At 45.1% G+C, this 21,001-nt stretch overlaps 1 protein-coding gene and 1 pseudogene across 1 annotated transcript; one reads left to right on the top strand and one right to left on the bottom strand.

Moving 5' to 3' along the window:
* Positions 1-3,278: 3,278 nt before the first annotated feature.
* On the top strand, positions 3,279-5,648 carry LOC135269724 (bromodomain-containing protein 2-like). The gene has a single exon (XM_064364279.1). It carries the CDS (start codon positions 3,279-3,281, stop codon positions 5,646-5,648), a length of 2,370 nt encoding a protein of 789 aa, XP_064220349.1.
* A 10,949-nt stretch (positions 5,649-16,597) lies between these two features.
* LOC105731846 (heterogeneous nuclear ribonucleoproteins C1/C2-like) lies at positions 16,598-17,399 on the bottom strand (annotated as a pseudogene).
* Between the last annotated feature and the right edge of the window lie 3,602 nt (positions 17,400-21,001).

Genomic DNA, 21,001 nt, shown 5'->3' on the forward strand with positions numbered 1-21,001 from the left:
CCAAAACATCCAACGACAATAAAATGAATAAGTGAATTGTGGTATATTTATACACTTAAATGCTCTACAGAAATAAAAATGAATGAACTACAGCTACAGAAAACAACATAGATTGATCATAAAACAATGTTGAGTGAAAGAAATAAGACGCAAAGACAGACACATGGTATTTATATAAAGTTCAAAACAAGCAAAACTAAATTATATTTTTAAGGGATGTTTATTTGGCAGAACTATAAAGAAATGAAAATGATTACTATAAAAGTCAGGATAATAATTATCTCTACAGGGAAGGAAGGAGGGAGTTGTATGGGGAAGAGACACATGAAGTAAAGACTTCTGGGAAGCCAGCGATGTTTTCACTCTTGATCTGCATAGTGATTACATAGTTGTTCACTATATTCCATCTGTGTGCTTTATGTACTTTTATTTTATGATTTAAAAAGTTAATTAAAAGTTTATGTGCACATGGTTTTAAAAACCAGGCAACGGCCAGGTGAGGTGTCTTGCGCCTGTAATCCCAGCACTTTGGGAGGCCAAAGCGGGTGGATCATGAGGTCAGGAGTTTGAGACTGGCCTGAACAACATGGTGAAACCCCATCTCTATTAAAAATACAAAAATTAGCCGGGCATGGTGGTGCGTGCCTGTAATTCCAGCTACTCAGAAGGCTGAGGCAGGAGAATCACTTGAACCTGGGAGGCAGAGGCTGCAGTGAGCCAAGATCGAGCCAATGTACGCCAGCCTTGGTGACAGAGCAAGACTGCATCTCAACAAAACAAAACAAAACAAAAACAAAACAAACAAACAAAACCAGGTAAATGTGCATTACAGGACTCTGGCTGGATTAATTTTTTTTTTTCAGGGCCAGGCATGTGACTAAATCAGAGCCAATGAAACATCAATCTTTTTCCAAGACTTCTGAAAGAGACTTTTGCCCTTTTCCATTATTTTTTCCCACTCCAGAATGGTCTGGAGCTTCTATAGGGGCAATTCTTCCTTCACTGGCTGGTCTAGTCCAGTCTAGTGACGTCCAAGCCAATGAACTGAATAAAAAAATAAACAGTTGAACATCCATCCACCTTGTTTCCAACTCCTGGTCAGCTTAGTGGAAGGTATAAGACAAAGAAAAAATATGGCTCTTTCTGCTCAATGATCTGACAACCTAATTTTGTAGACAGGACTAAAACATACGAAATGGGGCTGTGGTGGCTATGCTGGGCTGAAACACAGCTACACATCCATTCAAGGATACACTCTCACATTGGTAAAGTAGTATGGGAAAAAAGAAAAAGAAAAAAAGGAAGCACTTTTAAAAGCTAGTGAAACTCTGCCAGCCCCAACTTTCTCAAATTCCTTCCAAGCCAGTCTACCACAAAGTGGGTGTGCTTGTCACATCAAGATACAGAGGCTTTCACATGTGCAAATCCAAATTTACTTGAAAGGGACACAAAAGAGAAAAGAGTAGAAATCAGAGTCTTGTGTCCAGTAGAAATGAGTATAGATGTTTAACAAAAGATATGTACTAGAGTGATCAAGTATGCACTATTTGTAATAGCCTCCCCCAACAGACAATTACCCAAATATTCATCAGCTATAGAATGGATAAATTGTTGCATATTCACGCAATGGAATACTTTGTAACAAGTAGAATGAATGAACTATCGCTAAATGTAAAAACATTGAAGTTTAGTGAAAGAAACCAAAGACAAAAGAGCACATGTTGTAATTCTATTTATATTAACTATAAAAATTAAAAACTCATTTGTGCTCTTACAAGCCAGGATAATTTAAGCCCAGGGTGAGAGATGGGTAGGTGAGTGCCTGGAAGGGGCAGGCAGGGTCCCTGGGCTGCTGGTGCTGATATGTTCAGTCTCAAAATTTAATGGGCTATACACTGATGACATGCACACATTTCAGTGTGTATCTTATACTTCAATAAAAAGTTAAAACTGTAAGAAATCGAGCCATGCTGAACCCATATGGAGAGGGTGGGGGAGCGGTGACACCCCGGATTACATACCCGGTACCAAGCCAACGGCAACTTCGGAAGCCCCCTGGAAGGTTTTAGGATCCAGATTCTTCGCTGCAGCCGCCCTACCACCAAGAACCACCACCCGCCCGCCCACGCGACCCCTGCCGTTTCCCTGCCGGTCTGACCAATGGAGGAGCTATCAATGGCACGACCTGCTCAAGCTTGGCAGTTTCCAGTTGCGCTGTGTATGGAAGCCTGGTAAGACTTTGCGGGAAGGGGAAGCGGGAGAGGGTGCTGGAGGCACTGGGGTGATGGCTGCCACACCCCTTCCAACCGTCCTCTTTCCCTGGAGTCCGCGAACCACAGTTCAGCCAATTGGCTTGGAGATGTGGCCGGTTGCCAGTTCCCTGTGGATCTTTGTGGCACTCTTCTGCCTGGTAACTGACACCTTGGAAATGAAGTTTATGATGTCATCGCTGCCGCTGGCCAATAGAAAAAGCTCCCGTGGAGAGGCGTTCATCCCCCACTGAGCTTCTGCATGCGCATGAGCGAGCGCAGGCGTTTGAAAGGGGTGCGCGTGAGCGGCCTATATATAAAGGGCTGGCACTGGCCTCGGCGGCGCTATTTTACACTGGAGTGGAGCAGCCTGTAGAAGGAGTTGGAGGATTCTGCCTACCAATACAGTGCCTTCGAGTCGTCTGGGGCTGCCATTACAATCCACCTCCACTGACTTGGAAATAGCCTTCATCCCAGTCTATGACCCGTCCCAGCGGACAGTACAGACCCCACAGAAGCCCCTGAAGCTGCTTTTTCTAGCCCCGCCCAGTCCTCGGAGTCTGCCCACTCCTCTGCTCTGCCCTCCAGAGGATTTCAAGGATGGAGGCGGCGGCTCCCTAAACCACTTTTCGTATTTATCCGCCTCCCTCCGAGATCAAAACGGGACATTGTCAGGCCCATAGGGTCCCGACAAGAAGAGGGGATCCCTGCAGACCCGTCAATATAGCGGGCTATATTGACGACGGTGTCTGAGATCAGGGACTGTCTTGTTTTGAAGAGTCGGTCCCTCCTTAGTCGCCTGCCTCAGCTGAGGCTGCCGCCATTTTCTTGCTGTTCGCTGTCTGCAGAGTGTGCCAAGCTGTCCGAAGATCTCTGCGAGGCCCCGAAGTCACTGCTTTCCTACCGGTGGGGAAGGGGTTTGTCCCCTGGAGGGCCAAGAGCAATGGCCTCCCACCCACTTACCGGGTGATGCTGGACCCGGCCAGGCAGTGAGGGGAACTGAGGCCATCCAGACTTTCCTCGGCTGAGATGCTGCAAAACGTGAGTCCTCACAACAAGCTCCCTGGGGAAGGGAATGCAGGATTGCTGGGGCTGGGCCCAGAAGCAGCGGCGCCAGGGAAAAGGATTCGAAAGTCTTCCCTCTTACATGAGGGATTTGAGAGCCCCACAATGGCTTCGGTGCCTGCTTTGCAACTGACCTCTGCCATCCCACCACCGCCGGAGGTGTCCAATCTCAAAAAGCCAGGACGAGTTACCAACCAGTTGCAATACCTACACAAGGTAGTGATGAAGGCTCTGTGGAAACATGAGTTTGCATGGCCATTCCGGCAGCCTGTAGATGCTGTCAAACTGGGTCTACCGGATTACCACAAAATTATAAAACAGCCTATGGACATGGGTACTATTAAGAGGAGACTTGAAAACAATTATTATTGGACTGTCTCAGAGTGTATGGAAGATTTTAATAGCATGTTCACCAACTGTTACATTTACAACAATCCCACTGATGATATTGTCCTAATGGCACAAGTGCTGGAAAAGATCTTCCTACAGAAAGTTGCATCAATGCCACAAGAGGAACAAGAGCTGGTGGTGACCATCCCTAAAAATAGCCACAAGAAGGGGGCCAAGTTGGCAGCACTCCAGGGCAGTGTTACCAGTGCCCATCAGGTGTCTGCTGTCTCTTCTGTGTCACACACAGCCCGGTATACTCCACCACCTGATATGCCTACCACTGTCCTCAACATTCCCCACCCATCAGTCATTTCCTCTCCACTTCTCAAGTCCCTGCACTCTGCTGGACCCCCACTCACTGCTGTTACTGCAGCTCCTCCAGCGCAGCCCCTTGCCAAGAAGAAAGGTGTAAAGAGGAAGGCAGATATTACCACCCCTACACCTACAGCCATCCTGGCTCCTGATTCCCCAGCTAGCCCTTCTGGGAGTCTTAAGCCTAAGGCAGCACGGCTTCCCCCTATGCGTAGAGAGAGTGGTCACCCCATCAGGCCCCCACGCAAAGATTTGCCTGACACTCAGCAACACCACCAGAGCTCTAGGAAAGGAAAGCTTTCAGAACAATTAAAGCATTGCAATGACATTTTGAAGGAGTTACTCTCTAAGAAGCATGCTGCCTATGCTTGGCCTTTCTATAAACCAGTGGACGCTTCTGCACTTGGCCTGCATGACTACCATGACATCATTAAGCACCCTATGGACCTCAGCACTGTCAAGCAGAAGATGCAGAACCGTGATTACCGGCATGCACAGGAGTTTGCTGCTGACCTATGGCTTATGTTCTCCAACTGCTACAAGTACAATCCCCCAGATGACGATGTTGTGAAAATGGCACAAAAGCTACAGAATGTATTTGAGCTCTGTTATGCCAAGATGCCAGACGAACCACTGGAACCAGGGCCTTTACCAGTCTCTACTGCCATGCCCCCTGGCTTGGCCAAATCATCTTCAGAGTCCTCCACTGATGAAAGTAGCAGTGAGAGCTCCTCTGAGGAAGAAGAGAGTGAAAGCTCAGACTCAGAGGAAGAAAGGGCTCATCGCTTGGCAGAACTGCAGGAACAGCTTCGGGCAGTACATGAACAACTGGCTGCTCTGTCCCAGGGTCCAATATCCAAGCCCAAGAGGAAAAGAGAGAAACGAGAGAAAAAGAAACGGAAGGCAGAGAAGCATCGAGAACGAGCTGGGGCCGATGAAGATGACAAGGGGCTTCAGGCACCCTGCCCACCTCAGCCCAAGAAGTCCAAGAAAACAAGTGGCAGTGGAGGTGGCAATACTGCTTTAAGCCCTTCTGGCTTTGGACCTTCTGGAGGCTGCGGCACCAGCCTCCCCAAAAAGGCCACACAGACAGCCCCACCTGCCCTGCCTACAGGTTATGATTCAGAGGAGGAGGAAGAGAGCAGGCCCATGAGTTACAACGAAAAGTGGCAGCTGAGCCTGGACATCAAGAGATTACCTCAAGAGAAGCTGGTCCAAGTTGTGCACATAATCCAAACCAAGGAGCCATCTTCTTTATGTCATTCAAACCCAGAAGAGATTGAGATTGATTTTGAAACACTCAAGCCATCCACACTTAGAGAGCTTGAGCGCTATGTCCTTTCCTGCCTACATAAGAAACCCCAGAAGGCTTATACCATTAAGAAGTCTGTGGGAAAGACTAAGGAAGATCTCGCTTTGGAGAAAAAGTCGGAATTAGAAAAGCGGTTACGAGATGTCAGCGGACAGCTCAATTCCACTAAAAATCCCCCCAAGAAAGAAAGTGAGAAAACAGAGTCATCCTCTGCACAGCAAGTAGCAGTGTCACGCCTCAGCGCTTCCAGCTCCAGCTCAGATTCCAGCTCCTCCTCTTCATCATCGTCTTCAGACGCCAGTGAATCCGATTCAGGCTAAGGGGCCAGTCCATATGGGGCAGGAAGACTCCGCAGGACCGGACCCCTAGACCACCCTGCCCCACCCACCCCTTTCCCCTTTGCTGTGACTTCTTCATCTTACCCCCCTGCCCCTCTCTAGGAGAGCTGGCTCTGCAGTGGGGGAGGGATAGAAGGACATTTACTGAAGGAGGGACATGGACAAAATAAGATTGAATTCTCATGAGGCCCCATTGGGGAGTGATCTCTTAGATACAGACCCCCCCATTCAAAATGACAGGCAGGGCAAGGGGGTACAGGGTGGAAGTGTGCAAAGCCCCTGATCTGGAGTTACCTGAGGTCATAGCTGCCCTGTTCACTTCTAAAGGCCCTGTTTTGAGGTTGTTTGTTCTAATTTATTTTAAGCTAGGTAAGGCTGGGGGGAGGGTAGGGCCTTGGTCCCCTCAGCCTCCATGGGGAGGGAAGAAAGGGGAGGTTTTTTTTACATTGACATTTTTTTCCTACTCTTGTTTTCCCTTTTCCTTTGCTCCATTTGGAGCCCTGGGGGTTTCAGTCATCTCCCCATTTGGTCTCCTGGACTGTCTTTGTTGATTCTAACTTGTAAATAAAGAAAATATTATTAAACAATATATATGTATAAAAAAAACTGTAAGAAATCAAAAAATTAATAATTGGTTTTTATTTGTACAGCATCTTACAAGCTGCACAGCATGCTTAAACAACCTTGTAAGGTATGAAGTTAATACCTGTATTTTAGAGATGTGGGAATTGAGGCTCAGAAAGATGAAATGACACACACATTATCACATGGTATCAAGAAACAGAAGCGAGAATGACCAAGGCGTGGGGGCTCTAAGTTCTATGCTAGTAACTGCTGGTTATTTCCTCAGAAGAAGGAAGGCTTTTGGCTACGCTGTGCTTTAGGAGCAGGGCGGGAGTGGGTAGTGGAAGCAGTGCGGGGGAAGCGAGCTCATGAGAGATATGTGTAAAGTGCATATCCCTGAGTGTGGCACAGTGGAGCCTTAATCAGCACTACTTTTCTCCCTCCACACAAGCCCTTTTCCAGGGAAATAGCATGGGTCAGAATGTTGAACAGCACTGGTAGGTCTGGAACAAACACTGCTCACCTCCAGACAGAGTGACCAAGCTAGGGCCTCAGGCTTGTCCTGAAGCCTCCTATCTCGACTGCTGAAGCAAAACTCTTCTGGGATGAGATCTGTGGAGGAAGTGCTTCTGATTTGGGTTCAAATTCCTTACTATCTATATACAGGGCAAGTGAGGCGCAGAGGAGCAGAGCTCAGAACATGGTGGAGAGACCTAGTGTGATTAGGGAGGTCCCTGACACTCTGATGTCTGAAAAGTGTGTGTGTGTGCATGTGCGCACGTGTGTGTGTGTGTGTGTGTGTGTGTGTGTGTGTGTAGGTGGGCTCTGTTATGTGCCTTCTGCTGACATTCTTACTTTCATGTCATCTGAGCCAGCCTGGGCAGGGTGGAACGTATGCACTGGTTCCTACTTGGACCTAAGTCAACCCTGTGCTCGGAGCCCCTCAGCACTCAGAAACTTGTGTTTCTAGTCTGGAAGCCAGCCTAGCTTCTTTACCCGGAGGGGCTACGAAGGTTTTCCCTGTAAGCCTCCCTGCCAGCCATAGATTTCACATCATCACAGCGACACCTAGTGACCAAGTGTGAAAGTCCATCCGGCCCCCCGCCGGCCTCCCCGCCCCCCGCCCGCCTCCGTAGAGGCTCTGGAAGCCAGGGGAGGAGGAGTTTATAGAGATTCCAGACACTTCTGCGCTTCAAATACAGCTTCCAGGAGTCAGTGCTCCCTGCGCTGCCAACTCCACACAGCTCAGCTCTTAATCACATCCTGTCCTGGGTTGCCCTCAGTTTCATGTGTAATCATTTAAAATCATTTTATCTACCCAATTACACCAAGGATATGAGACTAGAGCTATTAGAATCACATCTCTTTAGAGGTGATGGGCATTTTGGGTCCTCTCATCTGACCTACTTTTCAGATGGGAAATGCAGAGGCCGAAGGGTAAGGGGAATTGCCCAGCTGCTGAAAAGTGAGGTTTGGACAAGAACCCGTATCTTCTGAGTACTACCAGGGCAGGACTTCCTATGGCACCATGCCATTTCCTTGCATCATCCACAGTGCTTGCACACAGTAAGTGCCTGGCACACAGAAGGTCCCCTATAAACATGCCTGACTGATAGATCACAGTCTTCTATGCTTGCCACTGAAGTGAGTTTCACTTGTCATCTGAATCATCTCTTACTTCTCAGCCTCTTGAGGGTTCCAATCAATTAAAGTGGGTACTCTCTCCATAGTAGGCCATTGCCTTTTTCATTTATAAAGCACACTGTAGATTCAGGAAAGACGAAATGAAGACAAGACATAATATTTAAAGTATGTCAATCCCAGCATCTGTTTAATGGCTACAGTGGGCTTCGTAAGCTCCAGCTCAGGGCTTCTTAAATTTTCACATGCATCTAAATCTCCCAAGAATCTTGTTCAAACACATATTCTGGTTCCATAGGTCTGAGGTGAGACCTGAGATTCTGCATTTCTAACAAGTTCATTGAGGCTGTTGAGGCTGCCCTTGCTGCCAAAGCTGGGAACCGCACTCTGAGGAGCAAGGATGCACTACCTCCACCCCAGCCCACTGCTTCTGAGAGTGCCCACCTCAGCCCCTGCTGCAGCCCCTCTGACCTGGCTTCAGAGGAAAAGAAAGGCACTTAAGCAACAACTATGAGCACTGTGACCCTTTGGTGCGTCATTCCAAGTCTCTTTCCTCACCAACTCCACTGTCGGGAAGCTCCTGCCCTCAGGCAGTTTGAAGCTAAGGCAAGACTGAAACTGACCAAAAATTGCACAGAAAAGGAGGAGTAGACTTGCTGTTAATGTGCCTCACAGTGTTCCTGAGGAACAGCCCTGCTTGGCTGCCATTTTATAACTAGGTACTCATGACATTCCCTATAAACCACAGGGTGCTCTTTTTAACTGTAAACTCTACTTTATACAGTTTAATTATATGTTTATTCATATTTTTTCTTTTCTTCCTTCCCTTCCTTTCTTCCTTCTTTTCTTTCTTTCTTTCTTTTTTTTTTTTTTTTATTCAGAGTCTCACTCTGTAGCCCAGGCTGGAGTATAGTGGCACAATCTTGGCTAACTGTAACCTCTGCCTCCCAGGTTTAAGCAATTCTTCTGCCTCAGCCTCCCGAGTAGCTGGAACTACAGGCATGCGCCACCACACCTGGCTAATTTTTGTATTTTTAGTAGAGACGGAGTTTCACCATGTTAGCCAGGCTGGTCTCGAACTCCTGACCTCAGGTAATCCACCCACCTTGACCTCCCAAAGTGCTGGGATGACAGGCATGAGCCACCGTGCCCAGGCTCATATTTTCATTTGAACTATTCTTTTCCTATCAATAAACACACCAAAAATGTTCACTAATGCTAAATTAAGTTAAGAAGGAAATGGGAATTTATTGAGCCATTACTGTATGATCAATACTATGATGATTATCTCCATGCATGTTATTTAATCTTCACAATGCTCCTGCAAGGTGGTGTTATTACCCTGTTTACAGATGGGGAAAACTGAAGCTCAGGGTGATTGGGTAAGTTACCCAGAACACACAGCAGGGATAGGAGCCCATATATATTTGATTGAAAAGTTATTTTTAGTCAACAAATTCAATTCAAGAACTACAAAGATTATAAATACTAGCATTTGCATTATGTTTACCATAGATCAGACATTGCTCTAAGCATATGCATTAATTCATGTAATCCTCACATCAATCTTATGAGGTGGGATCACCCTCATTTATAGATGAAGAAACTGAGTCACAGAAGGGGCAAATAACTGACCCAGGTCACACAGCTATTAATATGAAGTGATGGGACTGGGACTGCAATCCTGATGGCCTGGCTCCAGAGAGAGAGTCTCAAACATTATTTCATATTGCCTATCAATTTCCTTCTAATTTCTTAATCTTGTAGTTGAGTGGAAATTGCCTCTTCCCCTGTTGTGTCACCCTTTTCTTATTCAGTGTATACTGTACTGCCCTGAAAAATTCCTGCTTACCAAACTAGTAAGCATCTACATTTCTGTTTTCCCACTAGGACTGCCTAGGGCTTTGGGTTCTCTTTGTATGCAGCAAAGGCTGGGGTCTTCCTGAAGAACCTGTTTCTCCATTACCTGGAAGTTGAAGGAGTCTGAAAGAGTTTAGGAAGTCATGAGCTTCTCCATCAGCTAGTTGCCCTCTCCCACCTTAGCTAGGTGGCCTAAAGTCAGAGGACAAAAAGATGAAGCTCAAGGGCTGGTTGACAAACTGAGCTGGGCTGGCCCTGTAAGAGTCCACTTTACAGACACAATAAATGTTGGCTGAACACACAGGGCCCTTTCCCTACAGAGCAATATTTTATCACTTTTCATTATTTTTTAACTCTCTATTTCCTATTTACCATTCACACTTCTTAGTCTTGTTTCTCTACCTGAAGGTTTCCAAAGCACAAAAGTAAGCTTCATATTTCTGTGTGTACAGGAGTTGCAGCTTTATAGACCCATCCCAGCTCTCCCTCTAGCTGTGCAACTGTGAGGGGGTTATTTGAACTTTGCATTCCTCACCAGTAATGTGGGAATACTGAGAATCTACTTTGAAGGATTGCGGCATAGGAATAATTAATCTAAAGTGCCTTGCTTGTCATAGGCCCATAAAAAGTAGCCATTGATTAATATAATTTATAAATACGTTCCTTCTGAGTGAATGAATGATATGAATAAATAAAAGAAGCTGAGACAGCTAACCTGACTCCCCAAACCAACAAACAACTTTCTTAAACTGGACATTCAGAATTTATTATTATTATTATTGGTGAGAACTGCATAAAAAGAGAAGCTCACTTAAAGTTGTATAGGAGTCCAAGGACAAACTTGCTCAATTTTTCTAGCTTTGCTAAGTTCAGAGCCTAGACTGATCTTAGCAGCTAGGACAGGTCTCTCAAAAACTTCCTTTGTCTCAACTCTGACCCTGCTCCAAATTTAAACCCAAACCTTTCCACTGGAGACATCCAAAATGACTTTTCTTTTCGAGGATGCTTTTCTTTTTGAGGAGGCTAGGTGAGAGGAGTGTGTCATGTCACTGCTTTCTATAGACAGAACAAAATTACTTATTTTGCTGTTGCTTTCAGAGAGAAAACTAAGTTATCAAAGGAACTTAAGATACTGTGGTAATATGAGTGCACCCACTGGTAAGACTGAAAACTCTTTTGAAAACAAGAAACAAAGTTGGAAAGCAGAAAATAGTTTTTCTTGTCTCCAAGATGATAATAGACTTTAAAATAATATGGATTTTTTAAATCATTTTTTTCTGCATGCCGTGACAAATGAAGGAGGTATTTGTCTTGAAAACCAATTCATTCTTCAAATCAAGATATGCCTGGTTTACTGATTATAGAATTCCTACTTTTTAAAAAAATGGATTGTGGTTGACTTGTAAAAATAAAATAAAATACAAATAACATCACCCATATGCTCAATGTAATGGGCACATAACTTTAAGTTTGAAAACTTCTATGTTTGGGTTTCTAATGTGATTACAATGGATTGTAAAAGTGAATAAGAGAAACTTTTGCCAAGTTAGGATGTCTATTTACCACCTACTGGAATCTATGACAGTTTGGAGTAAGACAATAATCAACCAGGAGGAAATGACTACTGTTGACTCATGAATCCATGCACTCTTCACTAATTACAGTGCCTCAGTTTCCCTATTTTATAAAAATGAAGCTGTCACTTGCTCACCTCTCTGCAGTGTTTGGAAAGTCCAGGGAGATAATAGACTTTGAGTGCTTTGAAAATACAGAATACATTTTAAATGCTAAATAATAATAATAATAATGGGGAGTCTTTAATAACATGGGTCCTTTAATAATACTCAAGTATAATAACATCACCAACCAGTAGGAAGAAGACAGAGTGTGTCTCTGTCCTCTTAATCATTGGTTTGTCTCATGGGAAATTGGTGGGGGATAGGTGCCTCCTGCAGGTTGGGTTTTTTTGTTGTTTAAACTGAGTCACTGTGTGGCCCAGCCTGGAGTGCAGTGGTGTGATCTCAGCTCACTGCAACCTCTGCCTCCTGAGCTCAAGTGATCCTACTGCCTCAGTCTCCCAAGTATCTGGGATTACAGGCACCCACCACCACGCCCAGCTAATTTTTTCTATTTTTAGTAGAGACAGGGTTTCTCCATGTTGGCCAGGCTGGTCTCAAACTCCTGACCTCAAGTGATCCACCTGCCTCAGCCTCCCAAAGTGCTGGGATTATAGGCGTGAGCCACTGCACCCTGCCACAGGTTGGTTTTAATGGATTTAATGCAGAGCCCCTCAGTGAGGCTTGCAGTGGACTCTCCAACGAGTAGGGTAGCTTTTAGGAAGACACGGCCGTGCAATTGGGAGAGGACAGAACAGAGACATCACAGCACAACTCTATCTTCAGGGAGTGTGATTTTAAAATCCAGTTCCTAGCAGGATGGGGAAAGAAGGAAAGGTATGTTTGGGACCCAAGAAAGTTGTGGGCATGCGGATCTGGCCATTGGGCCAGTGTGGCCACCCAATCCTGCCACAAGATGGCGACAGTCCAGCTGGAAAAGCCTGCCGGGGTCCCTCGGTTTCCAGCTCGGGAAGGACTGCCCCCGCTGACACAAAGAAGAAATCTTCAAAACGGGAAAGGAGCATGCGGTCGCCCTCCCGGCGAGAATCGGAAGAGGCAGTGACAAAGGCTGCCCGGAGAAGAAGTGGGCAGCTTCCTTCTCAATAACGTGGGGTTCAGCTTCACGGGGCCGAAATCTTTGCCGGGATTTTGTGTAAAAGCACCCGAGAAATTCCAGGTTTGACCCCACCCTCTGCCCAGAGGGCGGCCAGATGCTTCCCCGGGCGGCGACATTCCCAGGATTCCGGCAGGGGGAGTGGGAGCTTCCTGGGGCGGGGCGGGGCGCGGCCTGACTGAGCCCAGCAGTGCGCCCTCTCATCCCGATCTCCCTGGCTGGCGCCCCGGCTGGGCAGGGCGAACCCCGCCAGCCCCACCCCTGGGGCCCTGTAGCCTTTGGGGTTCAGGACCATGGACCTGAGCACCCGAGACCGCCGCGCTCCGAGGCCCTGAGTCCCGGCGGCGGCCACAAAGGCGCTCCCTCCTCTCTTGCCACACAGTTTGCCTGGGGAAAGGTCTAGAGGTTGTTTGTGGCTTGGAGGCTGGAGTTCTCTTTGGCTTCTTTTTGTTTCCTTTTGAATGTAAGGAACCACCACACCCGCGTTTGTTTCAGGCTGGTGCAAACCTGCTTTGGAACAAAGTGTTAGGAAACACAGATTCCCATCTGGAGGTTCCAAATGCAGTTTATGAGACGCTATTGGGCTGCAGCGCTGGGCCCCGGCCAGTCTGGCCTCCATTGTCCAGCTCTTGGCTGGACTGTGGCAGCCCTGGGCACATCCCTGCTTCTCTAGGCCGGGTCTTGGCCAGCTCTGGGGATACGAGAGGAAAGCCCAGAACAGCGGGGTCACTGGCCCCAGCCTGGCCTTAGAGGGCAGCTTATCTGCCCTCCCTTCCAAGGGAGGTAAGAATAATAGCAGCAAAGACCAGCCAGGCGTGGTGGCTCACGCCTGTAATCCCAGCACTTGGGAGGCTGAGGCGGGTGGATCACCTGAGGTCGGGAGTTCAAGACCAGCCTGACCAACATGGAGAAACCCCGTCTCTACTAACAATACAAAAATTAGCCGCGCATGGTGGCATGCGCTTGTAATCTTAGCTACTTGGTAGGCTGAGGCAGGAGAATTGCTTGAAACCGGGAGTTGGAGGTTGCAGTGAGCCGGGGCAGTGCCATTGTACTCCAGCCTGGGCGACAGAGTTAGACTCCATCTCAAATAAATAAAAAGTAGCAAAGACTATGGATTAAACATGCCAGATATGATTACCTTATTTAAGCCTCGTGTCATTGCTATCTCCCTTTTATAGATGAAGCAATCAAGCCTTCAAATGTTGAAAAATTAGCCCAATGCCATACAACTCCTAAAATAGTGGGGCTGAATCCAGATCTGCTTTTCTCCAAAGCACTAAGCTGTGCTTGGTACCTCCTTATGTCATTCCTACAACCCCAGTGTAAAACAACTGGGTCATATAAAGAAATATTGGTTGCTGTGGTGTGCTTCAACACCAACATGGGCATCCAAGAGTATTTTGGACTCTTCTTGCTTTTAAATGTGGGCAGGAGAACTGGGCTAGTCTAGTCTGCCTTCTTTCCTTCCTTCAACAAATGTTTATGAGTATGTGCTGTATACCAAGGGCTTATCTAGACATTGAGAAATCCTAGGAAGCAAGACAGACCACACTTACTAAGCTATGTGACCTGAGCAAATCACCAAATGTGCTATTGACTTTCACACCAACTTGCCTTCTGTAGGTGGCTTTGAGATGGTGCATCTAGGACTCTGCAAACCACATTTTTCATTTGCCGCTAGTCCTTGTGAAGCTCTGACAGGGTGCTAGATAGAGGGAGACTCAAGACAGGAGAGGAAGAGGATACTCTTCTTCCTGTTGCCTTGCTATCCCTGTCTGCTTCACCCTAGCATCAGCAGTAGGTTCTCGCCTCCAGTTTTCTTCAGCACTCCCAGTCCAGTGTCATCACGCCCCCCAAATGTTTCAGCACTGGGGAGCAGCCGCTCCTCCTCTCCAGTCTGAGCCCAGGCTCTGGGGTCCCCTCCTCTAATCTCCCAGGTTTCCATAGCCTAACCTCTTCTGCTTGTTTTCCAGCCCTGGTGTGGTAGCTGCTTTCTACAGGGACTATCTCTGTGTTACCCCAATGTTCACTTTTTTCCGGCCCTTCAATACCTATAACCAGTGGTATGCTTGTAAATATTTAACAACCAGTTCTCTGGAAAAACAAAAACCACAAAGAAACCAATTTGTAGTGTGTGCCACTTTCCATAATATAAATCATTCACCATAGATAATTTTAAATTATCAACATGGCATCCCTTAATTTTTTTTTTTTTTTTTTTTTTTTTTAGAGACGGGGTTTCACCATGTTGGTCAGGCTGGTCTTGAACTCCTGACCTCAGGTGATCCACCCACCTCGGCCTCCCAAAGTGTTCGGATTACAGACGTGAGCCACCATGCCCAGCTGGCATCCCTGAATTTTACAAGCTGGTGTGAGGAGATCCAGGGTACAAATGCTGTTAATCAATATCCCCTATATTAAAATGTCTCTGTTGAAGTATCTAGCTTCATTTCTGTTTTCAGGACTGGGCCCTGACTAATAACACCTAAGCTTCTGAGCATCTATTGTTTGGCTCTGAAGTGGAATTGCTACCATTTCTTCTAATAGAGTTGTTGGGATAATAGGAAACAATATAAATAAAACACTCTGAAAATTACTTTTAAAAATCTGAGACTATAACACATTTGCCTGAAGAATGTGAAGTCAGGATGATGAAAGTAGGCAAAGCATTTTAATGATGGCTCACAGAGGTGTTCCAGATGCTTTTAGAACCCAGGGTGACCTCAGAGCATGGGTGGAGCCTGATGACTCAGAATCAGAGAGGCAGTCATATCAGTGACTGGGTTATGATGTCACAAGGGGTGTATAGATATTTTGTTCTTCAAGGATTCTGGGACTGAATATTGTGCAAACCAAGAAAGCACATAAACCCAAAGGGCAAACAATTTATGTAATTCAACTAATACCACAGATGTGGGGCAGAGTTGAACTTTTACACAATCTACTACTCAGCTGTACAGAGGACATAAAACTGTATTTTTCCATAACTGGCTAAACTTTTCCCTCAAGATCTCAACCCACTGAGCACCTTGAGAAGGAAACAATCTTTAAACTGGCAAAATAGGATCTCCATTTCTGCCATTTAAGTAATCTCTTTTGAATGACTTAAGAGTTTGCATCAATGCTCAGTCTTCCCATTTCCTCTCTCTGCTCCTTTCCAAGATCATGTTCTAGGGTATGTGGGAGTGTAGATGATCTTATGGCACAGGGAGGAGGCCTCAGATCCACGTGTTCTCTGCCTTCTCCCTCGTCTCTTGCCTGATCATCTAGTCTTTTGTCTCTTCATGGCACACATACCAGAGTCTCAGAAGTGTCCCTCTGATTCAAAAGCAAAACAGAACAAAACAACACTACATACTGAGGCTTCTTAATCCTGACCCCAGATTCTGGCTATTTGGGCAGGCCTCAACCCCTTCATATCATCCAAATAGGACACTTGGAAACTTTCAGGTACTCTGTACACTATACATAGGATGTAGGGACCCAGGGATGCTGATCTGCTGCTTCTGATTTTTTTTTTTTTTTTGATTTTTCTCCAAATTCCTGGTTTAATAAGGACTTGTTTATTTTGAAGAAAAAAGGTCCCAAACATCAGGCTGTTCACAAAAATAACCCACAGTATCAACTTTAGAAAACAAATCTTAAGAGTATAATACTAATAATTTTTCTAGAGGATGCATTTGACATGCCAACTCTCATTCACAAAAACACATCATTACATTTGTGTTGAACTGCCCCACACAGCACACTAATGTTGGGGTGTAACACATATACTTCTAACTCAAAGCTGCTTTTAGGAGCTACTCAACTAAATGAGATTGCCTTTGCAGTTAGGGAAGCAACTACTGAACATATGTATGAATGAAAAGAACTGTACTCCCTTCATAACAAGAGATTATTTTAGAGACAGTCGATAAAAACCATACATCCTTTTTGTTGTTAAGTCATAAAGAGGTATCAAAATTAAAAGCAAAAATTACAGGATAAGACTTAACAAAACTATTAGGAGCGTCAAAGGAAGTGAAAATGGGACTAGGCACAGGGAAATATGAATTAATGAACATGGGAAGGACAAGGATGGGGAGAACAGTGAGCATGTGCTGAAGATACTAGGGGAGAGGATCTGGTGAAAAATTTGATCTTAGACAAGTGCCTAGGTAAAGAAATAATGGGATAAGATTTCTAAACCCCACTATGTGCTTAAGAGTCATCCTCGCCATTGGCGCTGTCTCTCTGTCATCCTCTCCTTCCTCAGCCTCTTTTTCATCATCCTTGATCAACTCCAGCTGGTCATCCCCCTGATCTTCATTATCATCATCATCCAGTAGGTCCCCCTCCTCAGCAGAATCATCTGCACCCCCCTCAGTCTCCATCTTCACATCAGTCTCATCTTTCTTCACGGAGCTGCTGCTCTGCTCCTCTTCTGACTTATCATTCTTCATCTCTATGCTTGTTTGCTCTGTTTCTTTTCAATTTTTTCCAGGTTTTCTAGGAGAGAATCCACTTTTTGTTTTATCTGGGTCAGTTCCTTCTTAATGGCCTGAAGGTCATCTCCTTTCAACTTTCCAGACTTGGAAGATCCCCGCTGTCCACTCTTAGAATTGAAGCCACTTTTGCCCCTTCGTGAGGTGTTTCCTGATACACGCTGACGTTTCGAGGGCACCACAGCCCGAGCAATAGGAGGAGGAGGAGGTACACGTGCTGAGTAACTGTACATCCTATCATAATAATCCCGTTGAAAGTCATAGTCCAAGTCAAAAGAGGAGCCGTACATCTCCGCTGCAGATCGTTTCACATCTGCTTTTCCTCGGTTCACTCTTGGCTCTGCAGCCAGGTTACTATCTAAAACCTGGCCAGCAATCATTCTGCCATCCTCTCCTGCTACAGCAGCCCAGGCATTTCTCTCATTAACATATTGAACGAAGGCAAAGCCCTTATGAACAGAGCAGCCCACGATTTTGCCATACTTCGAAAAGATTGCCTCCACATCAGATTTCTTGACCACGAGAGTGTTGAGATTCCCAATGAACACACGGGAGTTCATGGAGCGAGGATCTATCTTGTTGGTAACGTTTCAGCTTCTCACAAAGCTGAAAACAGGAGGGAGGAGGGAGAAGAGATTCGATTCTGAGTCTCCTACTCCCGGGTTCTAAGTGCAGAAGCCGACTGCTGCTGGAGGTCGGCAACGCGGACACAACCGCTCAGTCTTCATCTCTTCACAAAAAATCTGCTTCTGCATTTTTTGAGACTACTTGTCACTGCCCCTCGCTGTTGGGTGTAATGAAGCTAAAGGCTAGGCTCCTCCTAAAGGCCTGTGGACTCCCCAGGCCATGCCTGGGAATGGAGCCACCACATCCAGTTAACTTGGGCTCCCTGATGCCCAGCTGGGTATCTCTCCAGACTCCTCTCCTTAAGGTTCAGCAAAGGAAGGCAGAGCTAGAACCCTGGCAGTGGCATGTAACCAACTCTTCCTCTGGATCTACCCATGTTTCTCCTTTCTCGCACTTCTACTTCTTCAGAATGAACAACCCTCACCATAGCCTCCTTCCTGCTGGGGCCACCAAGCTTCGTGGCTAAATGGCTAAGAAGAATCCTCTTTATGCTGTGGAAGAAACTTTGGTCTGAGTTGATATGGGAGCCTCAGTAAAACTAGTCAGTATGAGTTACTGAGGATAAAAATACATTGGTTTAGTACTCTCAAAATATTGCCCCCCTTTATGCATATACATGTATATAGTTATATATGTATATATATACACACACATATACACATATATCAATATAATTGAATATTATAGTCAATAATATGATTGTTATATTCAACTATATATATACATAGTTGCCTTCTTTGGCTTCAACTATGCATATAAACAGTTGCCTTCTTCAACTATATATATGTTTGTTATATTCAATTATATATATTGACTATATGGTTGCTCTCAACTACATATATATATATAGTTGAATGTAACAATCAATAAAGATAGAATACCGTAATAGTTCTGGTTAAGAAAATTTATTTTTATAGGTAAAAAAATCCTTGGTTCCTCTGCTTACTGAAGTTATGCATGCTTATGATAAAGCAAGTGAACAAAAAAATCTACAATGTATTTCTAGATGTCCAATGAGGGGAGGACATCTTAGAATTGGACCTCTGTTCTCCTGGTTTGGCCAAGGGCTACTGCTCACAAAACATCCTAGTTTAAAAAAAGATTCTTCCTTTATAAGGTGGCAGGGTCTTTTCACGACCTAGCTAGGCATTGTCCTTTCTAAGCCACTGGGAATTTCTTCTTTTCCTTTTGAGAGTCAGAAAGAATATTTTCTCTTGAGTTTGGAGACTATAAACTAGAAAAGAAGAATGAGACCTGGGAACCAGGTTAGCAGATGGAATGGATATGAGGAGTAGAAGTCACAGATGGAAAGTTCAATAGAAAAATTGTTTCTGGGTCTAATCTAGATGGAATTTCCAACTGGGCTTCTGCTATACCTTCCTTTATGAGTACACATGCACTCTCGTTTGTTTGGGTATGTTCTACAGCATTTGATGATGTTTATAGAATGGTGGGGGTGGAATACAAGCATGGTGGTGTCCCTTCTCAGTTACAAAGTACTGGAAGTAGGATGGACTGCTGAGCCCTAACAGAATACAAGTACTTTGCCAAGCACCATATGCTTTGTCTTCCATTCTCCTGTATTATCTTCCAAACAGTCCCATGTGGTGGGAAATCCTATTTAATAAATGAGGAAATGAAAGCCCATGGTAGTTAAAATGACACAGAGTAGAACTGGGACCACACTCAGGTCTCCTAATCCTCAGCTGAGGTCTCTTTTCTCTATGCCAGGTTGCCCTACAATGCCAATGCAGAAGAGCCAATTGACTTTCCTTCAGTCTCTTCCCAAGGCTGGGTTCCATATGAGAGCTGAGGTTTGCCAACATGTTTTGCTGTGCTGAAAAGTGATGGAAATAGCATAGAAATCACAGTGAGCAAATATCCAAGTTGGCCTTTTTGAGTTGTTCCCCACCCAGAAAGGCAAAGTATTGGTCTTAGAGGAATGTGAACAGGCGAACAAGAGAATACATGCTCCATTTGGTGGGTTAGAGGATTGTGAGTGCAGGGGTTGAAGAAGAGAGAAGATAAAGAACAGAAGAGCCAATGACTGAAGACTGGATTCCTGGGCTATCAGTGTTCAATGGACAACTTGAAGGTCAAACCCAAGCAGCTCTCAGTGTATAAGTAGATGACTTTGCAGTGCCAGACACCCTAGTCTGCATTCCCAACTCAGAGAGAAAAACTGTTCCTCTACTCTCTTATGTTCAGTTTTTGGGGGCCTGCAAATTAAACAGAAAAAAGACAGACTGGCAAGAAAAGACAGATTTTAATTATATATGAAAGGGAGTTCACAAAGAAATGTGACTCAAAGGGGCAGTTAGAATCTGAGGTTTAAATATATCTTAATAGGTAAAGGAGAGCAGGTAAGAGTGCTTATGGGAAAGCAAATGACTTTTAGGAATGCTAAATGGATGCTTAGCAGAATAAACGGAGACATAATAGGTTTATGATGAGGACTGTTGGTGTGGTGCCCACTTCTCATTGTCTGACTTCTCATTGTCTCTGATGATAAAAGTCATTCTTCCCTGGTTGATTTATGACAAATGAGGTCTTTTCAAAAGTCCTGTTTTTAGGCAGTTAAGGGATTTCAGGAACTCAGCTGCTTTCAGCTCAAAATATTTTTATGCCACAGTGGCTTATTCTGAATCCCCTTCACTACCTTCTACCCCCTATTGAGCTCACAGTCTATTTCCTCCAAGGAGGAAATTTGCGCTTTTTATAATATATGTACTATTTGTAATAAAAGCCTTGATAAACTTTTTTAATAGCCAAAGGAATGAATCAGTAATTACCAGAGAACTATTTCAATTTCCTCTCAAATCACTTCTACCTCAAATTCTTATTGGGGAAGTAGGAAGGTATGTATTAAAAATTTTTACAAAAATCTAGTAGTAGGCGGGGCGTGGTGACTCACACCTATAATCCCAGCGTTTTGGGAGGCCAAGGCAGGAGGACTGCTTGAGCCCAAGAGGTCAAGAGCAGCCTGGGCAACATTAGTGAGATCCTGTCTCTACAAAAAAATTTAAAAATTAGCCGGGCATGGCAGTACATGCCTGTAGTTCCAGCTAATCCCAAGGCTGAGGTAGGAGGATTGCTTGAGCCTGGGAGTTTGAGGCTGCAGTGAGCTATGATTGTGTCACTGCATTCCAGCCTGGGTGACAGAGCAAGACCCTGTCTCAAAAAAAAAATCTAGTAGTTCACTTAATTTTAAGTTCATCCCCGGGGCAAATTAGGAAGTTAATAAGGGCGTAGGGATAGGCTGGGGTGGAGTGGAGTGCATAGTTCAGCTACTGAGATTTCTATTTCCATAGAGCTGTAGTTCTGGGCTAGCAACATCAACTATCAACATCACCTGCGGGCTTGAATTATCAAGCTCCACCCCTAAGCCTAGTAAATAAGAAACTTGGGATGGAGCTAATCATTCTG

Source organism: Aotus nancymaae, unplaced genomic scaffold (genome assembly GCF_030222135.1).
Source record: "Aotus nancymaae isolate 86718 unplaced genomic scaffold, 86718_ANA_hifiasm-v0.15.2.pri h1tg000057l, whole genome shotgun sequence".
NCBI classification, from domain to species: Eukaryota; Metazoa; Chordata; class Mammalia; order Primates; family Aotidae; genus Aotus; species Aotus nancymaae.

Excerpts from the sequence above, each read along its gene's own strand:
- LOC135269724 (XM_064364279.1), top strand. The coding sequence starts at position 3,279 with ATGCTGCAAAACGTGAGTCCTCACAACAAGCTCCCTGGGGAAGGGAAT.